This window comes from Megalops cyprinoides, chromosome 5 (genome assembly GCF_013368585.1).
Source record: "Megalops cyprinoides isolate fMegCyp1 chromosome 5, fMegCyp1.pri, whole genome shotgun sequence".
Lineage (NCBI taxonomy): Eukaryota > Metazoa > Chordata > Actinopteri > Elopiformes > Megalopidae > Megalops > Megalops cyprinoides.
Genome location: NC_050587.1, coordinates 13,699,298 through 13,714,984, shown reverse-complemented (window position 1 = coordinate 13,714,984; position 15,687 = coordinate 13,699,298). Strand labels below are relative to the sequence as shown.

The following is a 15,687-nucleotide window of genomic DNA, read 5'->3' as shown; positions in this document are numbered from 1 at the left end:
CTAAGTAAGAAGACGTTAAATAATCTAGTTGCAATGGATCCACTGTGTCTGCACAAACTCAACAGCGGGGATTTTTTTTATCTCTCCATGGGAAATACTATTCCACTATACTTTGCAAAATAATCTGCAAAATGTCTGTTCTCGTGTCACTTAAGTTTTTTTTAGACATATGTAGGCCTACGTGAAAATCCATCCCAAATCTATGAGATCTGTGTGCGTATTAGACAGGATAATCTGCAAAACGGGCTGTTCAAGGAATGAAAATAAATGCTTAGGTGTATTAATATTTCTTTCAGAGTAATCATCCATAGAAAACAAAACGTCCCAATGCGGCTATACGTATAAGGGACTTAATAAGCGATCTGATCGACTGTAGCCATTGGTGCCGAGGGTGTGCAGTCTTGGGGCATCGCTTTGCGCTGAGTGTAACGAATAAATGTGTTATCCACTTGCTTTTCTAATAGTGATCAATTCGCAAACTGCAAACTGCAAAAGCCGACTCGCTGCCGAATCGAGTGGTACTTCAGCTACTGTAAGGTTACTTCTGAACTTGTTGACATTAGCTGTTAATAGGCGTTTCGCCTCATGTCGGGGGAAGCTCAGCACAGGAGAGGCTCAGCTACGCCCCTCGGTCTCGGCACGCCCTTAGCTACAGCCCGCAGAAACACACATACTCGAGTGTTTTCGCTCGGCCACTCGATACCTGCGCAGTAATTCTTAGCCAGCTAGCCAGCGTTAGCGGACTGCAGTTCATGCAGGCTTACACTTTCTTTTTCCCTTGTGGCAGACTAAGCTGTCATGTCGAAATGACATCTCTACTTTTGAGAGGCTAGTTAAAGCCCGAGGGATATTTACTCACTGTCTGCTATATTTTCACTGCGTTCACGGAATACAGAAACTTATTCGCGGCGCAGACCGGTTGTCAATGGATTTAGCGTGTAGCTAGCTAATGTTAGCTTAGCAAGCTAGCTGTTTGCGTTCGTCTTAGAAAGTGGCTAGACGCGTTCATATAACACCTGTAAATGATTTAGAGAAGAGCAGAGCCATGGCTCTTTTAGTAACGTAATGAAGGTGTTTCAGTGTTATCAAGCGAGATAACTTTCTAGTTAGCAAGATTACCAGCTAACGTTAGCCAACTTGGCTAAGGTAGCTGTAACGTTACTCGACCAAGACGTGGCAAAATGGACCAAGGACCTGGCTTCAGACTCACAAATGACGACAAAAACATTTAGCTTCTAAGCAGTCAGCGAACTATAAACGTATACATTTGTGGACGGTGAGCTGGCAAATATTTGCTAGCTGAGCCAGCGCAGTCGTCGGGGATAAACTCGAACACGGATTTCACCAGAGGGGAAAACCAGCGGAGTAGTAAGTATCAGAGAAGCTTCTGGGTACATTTCATATTTCTCTAGTTTTGTTCTTTGCCACCCACCAAAATGTTGCAACTCTTCTATAGCTGTGGCAACCGGGTTGGTTATACTTTCAGATTGTATTCGAGCGAATTCGTGGCGTAACCGTTGTGGAAATATGTCGCCTGCTGAAGGAGCTAGCTAGCTCGGTGGCTAATGTCATGGAGGCTGTTTGAAACAGGAACTTGGCGAGGCCTCTGAGGGCTGCAACTGGTGGCGCTGGGACTCAAACTCACTCCGTTTGCTGCCTGTATACGAGCATGTGTCAATGTTAGCCAGTTAGCGAGCGTTTATAGTCGGGTTGATCGTCTGGAATACCTAGTCAACGCTGGCAGGTAACTCAGCCCATTGTATACGCTGCTGTACGTCGTTGTTGCAGTTTATTCGTGTTTCTGATCATTAGCTAAATGTTGGTTTTTGCTTTACGACTTACCGAAACGTGAATTGGCAAGTTAGCTCGCTGTATTGCTTGACAGTTGCGGACACACCAGCGTTCACAAAGTTCACAAATGCGGGCCTTCGCTGGCCTAATGTTAGCTAACGCGACACCATTTTTGATCAATAATAATTTCCTGTATCATAGCTAGGTAAATACCTTAGCTGGGTAGCTTTAGTAAACTGTATGATATCTGCACTGAAGACTTTGTAAGAAAGTTCGCCAGGTAGGTAGTTTTCCAGCTTCGACTACAATTCCAAATTACATGGACATTGTAGACCGATTGTAAACACTGCATTTTAGAGTGATAAAACTGACAATGGTGCAAACGTATGTAGCTAGCTAACTAGCGACCTAAGTAGGTACTATTGACAATCAGAAGTGAACAGAGAAGCAGTGAAGATAGTAGCGCAAAAGACAGGTAAGTAGTATCTAACGTTAGCTAAATTGACCCTCTGTGTTGTAATTTGTAAAAAGTCTGCGGAAGCATGTTGCTGTCCTGATTGTAGCTTCTTGAATGTCGCTACTTAACCAAGTAGTTGTAATACACTTAACGTAGCTGTTACCAAGACACTAAAATAGTGAGCAGTGCGGACAGTAGACGCACCGTGCCTGAAATGGTCTTTTTGCATGGTAACCTCCTGGCTATACCTCCAACATTCTTTATTTAAGTTAAAATACAGAACGTTAGGTTACGGGTAAAAATACTTTACGTTACGGCAAAACTACAACATACTCTATCATACAGCACAGCATAGTCGAAACGCCTGTGCACACTTTAGCCATGACGTGTAGCCGAAAAGGGTGAAGAGTGAGGATTCAGTTATGCTTACAGAATGTTTATTTCATCTTCCGTGTATGTATGCCCTGCTCTGTATTTCCAAAAAAGTTACTTATGTGCTAAAAGATAACTCCAAAGTCCACAACTTAACATACATAAGCCAGACAATTTACTGTAGCATGCTAGTGTGTCCAGGTAAACATACAGTCATGTTTAGTTGGTGCTGCTTTCTTCAATTGAGTGAAATTTGTTGATCACAGTATGAACGAGATAAGTATTATCGGTTTTTTAGAACCAAGCTGGACAGTTGTAAGTCTCAGTTTAAAACGGAAACTATAAGTATTACACTACATTATTGTCATTCAGCAGACGCTTTTATCCAGAGCGTTTTATACAGGTTAAAATTATATCCGTTTATACAGCAGGATATTTCCTGAGGCAGTTCTGGATTAAGTACCTTGCCTAAGGGTATGACTGCAGTGTGCTATCAGGGAATCGAACCAGGAGCCTTTGGGTTATGAGCTGTGCTCCTCAGCACACTGCACAACTGCCCTCTGAGTTTGCCAATATTTAGCCTAGAAAAGGTTGCAGTTCATAAACAGTATAAAATGTGTAGTCAGTATATTATGCAAGGACAGTTGCTGTATTACTTTTTCCTCTTTTTCAGTGTTTAGCATCAGACTTCTGCCCATGCTTTGAAATGACTGGCCTACTGCTGGACTGTGGAAGATAAGCCTGCGTTGGGTGCTATTTGCATTTCCTGCTGTCCAGTTTTCATTAGGATGGTCAGTCTTCATTCACTCTCTTCACTGCCCAGCATTAGTGCTCTGAGTATTTGTTTGTGTTCATGGAAACAATATAGTCTAAATGTTAATCTGTTGTTCATTAATTAGCTTTCCAACCTTGGTGCTGTGGGCTAGTTTCTCTTCCTTATGATTGGCTTATGATTTCATGGTCTATGGAGATGTCAGTAATCAGTTTTGTATAAAAGTATAAAAAACAAGTCCCATAAAGCAGCCCATAAACTGATTGGAGGTATGGGATGTACCAATAGTGTTTTTCCATGTTGGATCTGTGAATTGGTCGGTTGTGTTGCTAAGTCAGCTTGTTAAGAAGTCTGTCCAGCATCCCTTCTTGACCTGTTTGTGAAACATACCTCTTTGATTAAGTTGCTCACCTAGGATTTTCACAGAGTGCAAAGTGAGGTGGGAGGATAACCAGCAGTGTTTTAATAACCCAACAATCTTCTGTTCATTATGGGAGAATGTGATTCTCTATCTGAGAAAAGTCCAGTCCCTTCTCAGTTGGCATTTCTCAGAAGCTTTCTCAGTGGTGTGATAGCTGTTCTCTCCCCAGAGTTCAGTGTTGGGATTCAGTTGTGAAAGCATGAGGCTGCTTTGCAGTAAGTGCTTTCCACCTGCCTCTTCCACTGGGGCTGCCCAGAGCAACGCTGTGAAATGGGAAGTTTACTGTAGTCGCAGCTGGTCTGTTTACTAGTGTGGAAAGCCTGAAACCTTCATTCCACGGTTTCAGTAAAATACTGTAGTTTTTTGGATATGCTATTTATATTATTTTATCAAATGTCCATGAATTTTGACCAAGCTTTTGAGGAGCTGAAGTTTTACAGCACTTCTCAGAAAATGATGAAGGATAATACCAATCTCTACTATTACAATAAAGATAAAGAATTTTACAGAATTATTGATTTTTTTTTTACTTTGTTGCTAGTATATACAGTCACAGAAAAAACAAAAGTAGTTGGGAACTGACAAAGATATATGTATAGGAATATATAAGATATGTGTAAAATTATGTAAGATATGTCTAATATGAATTTGTTTAGTAATTGAGTTGGTTTTATTGTGTTCTGTTAATAGACTGACAAAAATATAATTAAAACATTTTTATGTCAAGAGTCATTACATCTATGTTCTGCCAGCACATTTCATGTTATCAGAATTTGGGTGATAGAGGGGTTGAATTCATCCTGACGTTGATAGATTTTTGATGAAGGCATTCAAATTCTGCAGAATTTAACGAAAGGAATAGGCTAAAGGGATTGTTTTGAAATAAATCTTTGCTGTTCAGTGAGTACATTTGGTCAACATGGTTATTTTATGTTTGGTTAGTACAGGTTTGTTTATTTTTCATATCTTTATTGTACTGTGCGAGTTGTCCCTCTTTAATGAACTTCCTGTGAAATAACCAGGGAGTTGAAAGTCCAAGAAACATTCATTTAATTTAAGATTTTACCCTTATGTGTGTCTTATGTTTGTTTTTTATGTGTCTTTCTCTGATTATGTTCCCTGCTTATCCTTAGGTGACTCTGTTGTTACGAAGAATATGCACAACTATGAGAGACTTACTATTACCAAATATTCACATTATTTGTATAATCAGAAACATACCCTCTGAAATGTTGGTATTAGAACTAGGAGTTATGGTCAAGTGAACATCTGTAGCAGCCTTTAAAATCTTCATCAGTGCACCCCTGTAAGGTAAAATAATGAAAGATCAATGACTAGTATTACTCATCAGCAACTTAATGCAGACGAGAATTGAAGGATGCCGCAATCTGTGTCATCAGTTATCTAATCAGTGAAGACCCCCCCCCCCCCCCCCCGTTTTGTCCACTAACCAAAGCAAATTAACTTCATGAAATCGTCTTCAAGCAGTGTGCTTTTGTTTGCTGCGTTTCACGCTACCTGATAACTCTTCTCTTTTGAAAGCTGTCTATCATGCATTTGGTTGTAGTTTATTCATTCGTTATGAAATGATGCTCTTGAAACGACAATGAAATTACATCAGCTGAGGGGTTATGACTGTGTCTGGAAATACTAACAGTTAACAGCTACTGAGGTTTCGAGGTGTGCTCCTTTATGGCTGTGTGCTTGGTGTGTGTCATTTCCTGTAAGGCACTTGCTTATGGGAAAGCTCGTATTTCTTCAGAATCAAGAAGAATTCAGTTTCACTCTTAGTCACAGAAGTCAGGAGACTTGCTGCATTTGCTATGTATCTTTTATTTTTGATGTTGTGAAACTTTTTGCTTACTTTAGTCAACATATGTTTCCCTTGAATGAAAATAAACATGTTGAATATCAGTTCAGTTTGTGAGGAGGGGGACAGAAAGTGAAAGGATTAGCTTTGCAGCAGTGCTGTGCATGAAGGAGAAAAAATGAGAGCTGAATCAGCTTTCACAATTAGGTATTTGGAATTTGCTTTCAGAATGTCAATGGTTTGGCACACTTTTATTTTCTGTATCCCCATGGTAATATGCGTCTTGGAATAGTATTTCCATGTGCAGTACTAGACTTAAACTGTGTGTATTTTTCACAAAGTGATTTATTTGCATTATGGACATAGGCCAAATGCATAGATAAGTGGTTTTTAGCATATGGAAAACATTGTGGGATAGAAATGTCAAATGACTCTGAGAAAGTTTGCTGTTCTTGAAAAGTCAGTGGCAACAAGTCAAAAGCTTAATTTAGTTTCCTTACATTACTTAATTCATTTCCTTCCTTTGCTTAAATAATTTTGCGTTTGATAGCAGCTGTGTTGTAGGGGGCACACATAGACAGAAGACAGCCACAGAAGTAGCATCGGTCACACTTTACCAGGGATACAGAGCCACAGAGCCAGGGAGCGGAGTTTAACACACAACTGAAAAGAATTAAGACCTTAGAAAGCCAGGATCTGGTTTGAAACAGGTTGAGAAACACTGGTATAGATGCCAAAAGCAGCAGTACTTAACCTTATCAAAAATATGTGCGCTGTCTGAAGTAAGGTGCTAGTACACAAAAAGAGTAGCTGCTGTGATTATTTCCCATGGAGGGCGGTAGTGGCTCTCAGAGAACAGTGGTCATCTCCTCACTGAAGTGAGCAGGGTGTTTTCATGGCTGCCTGTGTTAAATATATTTTAATTCTGCAGGTTTTAAACTCCATGTGCTAGTGTATTGTGCGTTTTTCCTGCCAGAGGAGTCATCCAGCCTTGGTGGACAGTGTCAGAAGCCTCCAGCTATTGTCACTGAGTTAAATGCAGTCCTCACATTGCCTTAGCTAGGTAGCTATCAGCTCTCTGCTACAGTTTATCTGATTTTAGATCCTATTTCTTTCCGTTGAACTCTAGCGCTGTTTCTTTCCGTTGAACTGCTCCACTAAGTGGCTACACAGCTAGTGATAATAGATTATAGGCCATTTAGAAGTGTAGTGAGCAACCATCGGAGCTATCCAAGTTAGAAATTATGTTTAACAAGTTTGGACTTGAAGTATCACATAAGTATAGAGTAGAGACTACAATAGGATAGAAGCTGTCTAGCAGACAGAAGAGCCACTGTGTTAGGGTTATGACACGCATTCATTTCTTTGGTGGTCTTCTGTTACCTCAGATTAACTTCAAATTGCATATTCAGTTCACATGCTTGCTTTGTTTTCAAGTTCAGAATGTGGTGTTAAGTCTTGAATATGTTAGTTTGCAAAATTATTTTTGTAATTTGTTATCTGAGCTGCATTTATTCAGGCCACAGAAATTTTTAATGACCATTTGTATGCATGCCTCTGGTTTAGGCTTGTGGGAGTGATGGCATGTACTTCTTCAGCTTTGGATTCTTTGCCTGACAGGCAGTGTTATCACAGCTGTCTCTTCTTAGCTAATGAAGAGCCTACATATTATAAAAAAGCATTTTGGTATGGTGGTATTAAACAGTCAGAAACATACCATCGCATGCTGGTGTAACGAAGATAGTTGAAATGTACTGCTTCATGGAAAAGTTGATCAGCACAGAGTGGAGTTGAGTTTTCACAGATATAATGTTGAATGACGAAAGGAAAAATGACTAAAAACGCTGATTTTCTCAGGCTGAAAGGGTTCTGACACTGACATGATGAATTACAGAGAGGGATTCTTAGTTCAAAATAATTGATCTTTATTTTGTTTTATAAAATGGCAAGTTTCAGCGTGAATGCATGCAAAGTGAAGTTAGTGTATTTTAAGAATGAAATGTTGACTTGTGGTTCCATATACAACTGTGCAGCAGTTGGAGTCTCCAAGACACCGCAGAATGCATTTTGCTTTCTGTCTCTCATTGGGGTGAAAAAATATTCCGGCGCATGCTGGGCACGGAAGGAGCTATCTGTGTCAACTGAAAAATTAACAAATGATAACATCTCCATAAAAATATGGCTACATAGTCTAGTGTGTCCATCACAGCCATCTGCACAGGCCTTGTGGGCTTTGTGATCATTAAAATGGTTGACTTGTTGCAGGGAGTCTCAAATCAAATATTCACTCATTACTTTTCAATTAACTGGTCTATATAATTTGGAATCCCATTGAATTGCAAAGTAAGAAGCAATGCATTTATGGTTTATTGATGCTTTAACAAGTTTAATGTGTTTGTATGTGTTGTTGAATTGGTGCGCCCTCTTTTGTAGTATCTTTGTATCTTTTTAGTTCCGTACCTCTCATGGCTTTATATTCATCAAATGGTTATTTTTCACTGGCTATTTGCAGTCCCTCACTGCCAATAAAACCCTGCTTTGAACAGGAATTTCTCAAAATATGAAAACTCCTTTGCATGTAAAGCTTGTAAGCTGCATGGAACAGCAATTTTCACTCTTAGGACCTGGCAAGCCACATAGTCTTTCTCCGGGGGAATAGTTTCAGCATGCGAGCCTCTAAGCATTGCGGCAGACTTAACTGGATAACTTGGAGGTAAAAATATAGTGTTAGCTTTAGCTCTTTCAGCTAAAATTGTAGTGCGACTACCAGCTCTAAGGTGCATGCTGGTTAGTGTGGATATAGCTACGCCAAATCATACCAGATCAGAGAAGGATATGGTATGCTGATCCCCAGTTATTACCATGCAAGGACATTAGTGGCTACTAAACGCACTTCTGAAAAGGCTAAAAAGACCCCACAATTGTGCTTAAGTACAAGTAAGTCATTGAAGTTGATGTATCCAGTTTGGGAAAGATCCAACAGATCTATAACTATCAACGGCTGAATCTGTGCCCTGACTTCAGAATGCAACAGACCTTCGGATAACAAACTGGAGTGCTAACCTGTGTAGATTAGTAACAGGAGGGGTGTCTTTCACTGGACAAAACAAACTGGCTTAGCTGTGTGTGGATAATCTGTAGCAATGCCCTGGTGTCAGTGGGCCTGACGCGTCCCCCTCTCTGTCAGGATGGTGTCAGTGTTAATTAGTCTTTACAAAGAGCTGAAGCTCGAACTTAATGAGCATGGTGGTCTCAAATAGACAACTGTCGTGACCAGGGGAAGAGACTTGAAATGCGAATGGTGTGTCACCCTGCAGATGGGAAGTTTTTCACTTGAGTAACTCTGATTTGGTTTTCAGTCAAGGTGAAAGGTGTCAGTTCTTTTGATCCATATGGAGGTCTATATTAATAATCTGAAAGCAAATAGAGAAGTGGCAGCTGTCAAGATAATGATATGAAGCATTTTTTGAGTATGTGTGCATTGCTTTCTTGCAAGGCGAAATAGCCATTTCCCCAAGATTTGCTGTATGGGTTAGCACACATTTTTTGAATGCAGTTATTGTAAGATGTGCTAATGGACAGAAGTGCAAGATTGACTGTCTCAAGGATGAAGGGTCTCAAACTTACTGATCCATAGTTTCTTTATATTTTTTATTAGTTGACCTTGATCTAGGTAATAATATGCTATTGTGTGTGCTAAGACTAGATTGATTGTTATTTGAACATTGGTGTCTCATAGCACTCTAATAAAATCATAGAAGTACAAAGGGAGCATACATACATTCTGGTTTCTCAGGTGCTGGACAGAAAGCAGGATATCAAAGAACCAAAAGTCTGCACACTGTTTGCTCCCAAAACAAATTTATTCTGGCAGCGCACACAGGACAATGTTTCGATCCAAGGTGGGTCCTCGTCAGGTCAAATTTGCAACACAAACATACCTGTATTTGTAGGTTTGCTGCGCTTGAAACCAGTCACAAATCGGACAGTTTGATTAATGGCACAAGAATGGTATCATAATGACTGTGTATAAACCACACAAATATAATACATTACTTATGAGCTTAAGAATATAATTATGCTGCAAAAAGGATGCATACATGTGCTGGTCGTAGAATAACTTAATTAACAAGCAAATACACTGGCATCAGTTTGAGTGTATCAGTTTGTGTATACATAAACATATGTTTGATCAAAAATAAATATCAGTTATATTCCTGTCATGTAATAATTTCATTAAAAAGAAAGTGTCCCAGCATTATAACATACTGAAACTATACAGAAGTTGTTTAGTCATGTGCACCAAACTTCATGTCATTTAGATACAGTTTGTAAAGTATGATTTAATCATGAAATTTTACATGATGTAATAATGATGAAACTATATCTGCTAAATTATTGGAAAGGCTCATTCTCAAGGTCCTTGTTGAGACTTCTAGTTGAGAGAGTACCAAGAGTATATCCAGTACATTATCCCTCTAAGTAATTAAGTATTAACATCAACCCTTCCCTGTATGGAGTGTCTGTGTGTTCACTTCCTAAATATCTTAATATCGAAATGTTGTGTTGAGCATGAAAAATGTACAGCAGCTGGAACTGTGAAGCCTTTGCCTCTTATGCTGCTTCAGTGTTTCAGTATCATGGCCCTTAAAGCTCTGCAGGTTCTCCAGATACAGGCAAAACCTCGGGGACAGTTTAGCGTGTATGTCACCTGAGTAGTTTTTCAGGTGCTAATGCCTTCAGTATTAATTTGTCTTTTGGTGAGTGGGTGGTTAGCATGGCATTTCACAGGAAAGTTGTTGACTCACTGGATCAAAAACTTGTCATGTATGCACTGCCAGAATAAATTAAGTAAAGTAGTGAACAGAGTGTTTTTTTTCCCTTGATATCCCATCAAGTGAAATCATTGCTTAGGCTAAGGCCTCACATCCAGTTCAGTTTCAGTTAGTGTGTTTGCCTCATTGGGTGTCACAGCTTTGGAAAAGTGTAAATGATATGCATACGTGAGTTAGAGAAAGGACATTTTTGGCCTTGACTCGACTTCTGGGGCAGTCTGTGCTTTTTTTGAAACCAATTCTCCATTGAAGCTTACATTCAAGGTGCGGTTTTTAATGACATTTCAGTGGCAGTTTCCAATGACATTTTGTCATCCTTAGTTGACTTGATTTTAACAGTCTTGTGCTGATTACATGACAAATGTTTTGTGACAGATGTTTTATTGTGTTAGATGTGTTTTCCCCCTTGTATGCTGTGTTTTTAGCATTTAACTTCAAAAGATAAGGCCACCACTTATGTCTTACTACATTCATCATAATTCAGTTTGAGAGCTGAGCAAGAACAGTAAGTAAATACATTTCACCAGAAGCTGAATTTGTTGTAGAACATTGGTTGAAGTAATAGATAATGATGACAAAAAGGTTTTACTGTGCTTTTCTGTTTACGTTATGTGGGCACTTCATTACTGTTTATTAATGAATGGCGCAAAGTGTAACGATCAATGTGAGAGCACTCAAAATAGATGGACACATTCACAGACAGTTCTCAGGTCAGTTGCTTGCTGGAGCAACATGCATACTGCAAGCTCCATGGCCTTGCTGGAAGCAGTCAAACATATTTAGCAGCACCTGGCTTACTGGATGCAAGTACAGCTTGCAAACAGGCATAGTGATTGCACTGACCGTGATGTGAGGGTCAGCAGTTGTTTGAGAGTCATGGCCCAGTGGACCTGTACAGTTTAACCATAGCACCTCTAGACATTCATTCTTTCTAAACACAGACTCATCTGTACACAATGCAGTAAGAGCTAGCAACCACTGAAATAAATACATTTGCAGTGTTGAAATCTCTTTTACGTTATGTTACATTATTGTCATTTTGCAGATGCTCTTATTCAGAGCGACTTACATAGGTTAGACTTTTTGCATGTTACCCATGTATACAGCTGGATATTTACTAAGGCAATTCTGGGTTAAGTACCTTGTCCAAGGGTACAACAGCAGTGCCCCAGTGGGATATTGAACTGAAAACCTTTTGGTTACAAGCCCTGAATTTACCACTATGCTACAGTGCCAGTCCAGTCTTTTTCAATGTGGCACTAGGCATTTACATTCAGCTAGCTCTCTGCCTTTTCCCCAGGTGCGTTGGGGGCTGGGGTGAATCAGCTCCCCTTCACTGTAGAGTTCTCTGCAGTCCTTGAAAGGTGCTGTTTAGTTGCAATCTTGCATTGCAGTAACTGACTAACTGTAGATAGCAGCTGAGCAGATGGCTCAATTAGAACATTTCTGCTGCAGTCTAAAGCTCGCTATTGCTAGCAGTATCTACATTGTCAAAGGACTGTTGCTAGGTAGGAGGTTTTATGGCAAAATATTTCTCTCTGTTGTGCCATTTACATTTACATTTACATTTATTCATTTAGCAGACGCTTTTATCCAAAGCGACTTACATAGGTTACAGTTCTTTACAATGTTATCCATTTATACAGCTGGATATTTACTGAGGCAATTGTGGGTTAAGTACCTTGCCCAAGGGTACAGCAGCAGTGTCCCAGCGGGGATCGAACCGGCAACCTTTCGGTTACGAGTCCTGCTCCTTAACCAATATGCTACACTGCCGCCCTGAGGAACATTTCTGGATGCAGCGGCGGTGCGATGCCATTGGGTCAGCATTCGGTTAAACAAGGAAACTGTTGCAGTTTGCTTTTGTATTACACTGCATTAACCAATAGCTTTCTTGAACCTGCTCTCTAGCTTTGATTTTCAGAGTGCTCCATCTGCCATTGGGGTGCCTTTAGTAGCCAATCCCCAGGCAGCTGTGGGAATTCCCATGGGAAGGTGCCCTTCCCCGTCAGCGGGCAAAGGTGTAAGCAGCTTTTTGGAAGAGGTCTGCACAGAGTGTGGCCCCTAGAAAGAACATCTCTCCTCTGTCAGGGGGGATAATGGGACAAGCTGCTCGGAAAAGCCCCCCTCGATCCCAGCTCTGCAGCTGTCAGCCATGACCTTCCAGCAGCCGCAGCTCAGGGGTCAGCGAGAGCGGTCAAGCCGCTGGCACTCCACTTCACCCTGCGCTAAATCTGGGCTTGTCGGCTGGATTGTGTGCTAAGCGAGGGCTGCGGTCACCGGGTGTCCTGAGGCTACCTCTGCAATCCCTCCCCGAGAGGAGATGGATATAAGGCAGGAAGGGTTAGGCAGAGGAGGAGAGGGGGGAAAATGCATGAGCATGCAAAATAAAAATGTCTGCCTCCACAAACCTCTCATCGTCCAGTAGGCTCATCACTCATCTTTAAAATTGAGAGACTCAGTATCCTGTAGTAGAGGCTTGTAGTAGAGTACTATATTTGGTATAAATGTGCTAATAGAGATACTCAACAACTACATCAACATTCACAGGGGAGTTGCTGTTAAAATTCCAAAATTTACTTTTAATAATTTATACTTTTGCGTGATTTAAAATGCAGCAATTGTACTGTCATGTAGCCTGTGTACGAAAAACAGTGCTCAGTGTCTAACATTATCACGATCGCTACCGCTGAGAAGAACCTATTTGATGTACTGTATTATTGATTTGACCTGTTCTTTTTTTGCATACTTTTGTCCTCGTTGGCTGTCTGTTTCGCACAGTGCCTCTCTCATAGTTTGCATAGTCCCCTGGCACACACACAGCTCAGGGCAGGTGAGATCCCTGAAGCATTTGCACAGTCTTGTAACCTATGCACATGCCATGTGAGTACAGTGTGTTGGTTAAGGCTCAGGTAATTGGGGAAAATGGCATCTGTCTCTGTCTCTTATATGACAAACTCCTGCCCCATTCCTGCAGCCTTTGATACTGTCATCAACTTTGCCATCTGTAAACACTTTTATTGGCTGTGCGTCGGCTAAGGTCCTGCTAACTAATGCTTTCCATGTATTGGGTACTGCTCCCTTTTCAATATATGTCAGTAGAACCCGTAAAGCTGTAACTCATTTCATTCATCTTGTTTGTCCTGACAATCTCAGCTGCATTAGCTTGAATTTCTTTGTCAGACTGCAATGTTTTCATCACGTGCACTCTTTATTCCTTCACTCTCATCTTTTTCACACATTAGCTGTGCGTTTTTCCTCTGAATGTGCTGTCAGACCCAGTACCCTTTGCACGAGTCCATCATTTAAACCTGTGCTGTTCAGATGTGCGACCACAGCTGCACCCCTTTCTGTCAGTCTCATCGATGGCCTGTGATTCCTGGGCATTTCTGATGGTGGGGCCAGAGTGGTGTGCTTGTCTGCAGAGACCACCCCATGGAAGCAGTATCTGCAAGATTTGGGTCTCACACACACACACACACACACACACACACACACACAACACACACCCCTCCCAGGTATCAGTCACCAACTGCATGAAGGAGGTGGGAAGTACAAACAGCCAGAGCAAATCGGGGGAGGGAGAGAGAGGGCGATGAGATAACGCTCCCACTGTGCTATTGGAGCATTATATATAGTAGCTGACTTTATTTGCTTAATAACTGTAGCCCTAAGCCTCAGTAATGAGCTTAGTGTACACCGTGTACACTGTGTTAATATTATTTGTAACTCCAGACAAGTGGGCGACAGTGCAAACCGGAGAAAATAGTCCAGTTTAATGACATTTTAAAAGGATTTACAACCCCAGGATGTTGTGTCACAAGCTACATTATGCATTATACTGTACTGTATAGTATTGTTGTGTAAAGCTCTCTTTTCCAGATACTGTTTGTTATTGGACCAGATGCTAACTGTGGAACGGTTTTTACTTTAATAAATGCATATGGCATGTACTGGTAGTTCATGCACACCATAGACTGCCTGCAGAGTGGAAGGTGGAGGTGAAGAAGTCTCTAAGTAGGTGACTAGACAGGACACTTCAAATGATACCAACCAGTGTATATTATAAATTAAGCAGTATGTCAAACCATACACTTAAACCTTTACAGACAAACTGGGAGGGGTGTTTAATACCACTTTTCCTGCCCTGCTGTTGCTATCTGTGATGACTTAAAGACAAAGTGGGACCTAAAGTTTGTTTTACGTGGATTGTCAGTGCAAAGAAAAAAGAATACAAATACAAATGGGATGTAACTGAGTTTAAAAAAAGGTTAAAAAAAAAAAACAGTTGTACCCAAGCACGCATGGGTACACCTCTCATGTGATTCACATGGCATGCATTAAAGGCCTTTAGCTTTGGACCCAGTGCGGTTAATCTGAATATTTGGCATTTAGTTACTCACTTGGTGGTTATTTCCATGATATGTTCCCACCACAATGACATTTCAAAATAATTACTTCAGTGCATTTTTGATAGATGAAGGATGTGTGGGAAAATGTGTGAAATGGAAAGAATCAGGACTTTGTTAGCTGCGATTGATGTGTCTTATGTGCACATTGGTGTGTTGCAGATGAATTCTACTGTCCCCCTCGCTGAGTGTAGCAACATTGTTTGTTTCCTCTGTGCAAGACCGGTTGACTGTCCTGACTTTGGTCATGTGATGTTGTTGGTGCTGAACGGCTCATTGCTGTTGCTCTTTTGGTGACCTTGCTGCGCGTAGACTTATCTTGCATACCAGACTGCAAAGCATAGCATGGCTGCACAGATGCTGTATTGTATGCGGAATTGGAAAATATAGATGCACTTTTCTGATGTGAAACGTGATGTCCCTTTCAGCTGATGGTGAACCACATGGTATGCCCCAAATGTAATTAATGATCAAAAAAAAGAGATGCTAAATAGATGTTCTGTTGATCATAGATCTCATCTTCCCCCCCCTGCATGCGCGCGCGCACACACACACACACACACACACACACACACACACACACACACACACACACACACACACACACACACACACAGACAGTATGAATGGGAATACAGTTGCAAACAAACACCGGCCAAACACCACCAAACATCATTATTATGACTGGTGCACTACCTGCTATATAAAGTCAGTTATACACACACTTACACCTTCTTGCACGGACTGTTCAATAACTTTAATGGCTTCAATAACTTAACCATTGTCACCCACATTCTGTTTTGGAGCACACATACAAAAA

The 15,687-nt window shown here is 40.8% G+C and overlaps 1 protein-coding gene across 2 annotated transcripts in view; it reads left to right on the top strand.

Annotated features, from left to right (window-relative positions):
• The first annotated feature begins 701 nt into the window (after nucleotides 1-701).
• LOC118777408 (tyrosine-protein kinase JAK2-like) overlaps nucleotides 702-15,687 on the top strand; it is a 65,097-nt gene continuing 50,111 nt past the window's right edge. Inside the window, exon 1 of one of the 2 annotated variants that reach the window (XM_036528264.1) lies at nucleotides 702-1,368. Coding sequence is in view for 1 of the 2 variants with exons in the window: in XM_036528263.1 (XP_036384156.1) it covers nucleotides 3,409-3,411 (3 nt within the window). In the remaining variant the exon portion in view is untranslated. Of the gene's footprint in view, nucleotides 1,369-3,386; nucleotides 3,412-15,687 lie in introns of those variants that run through there. The other variant, XM_036528263.1, reaches the window with a different exon arrangement.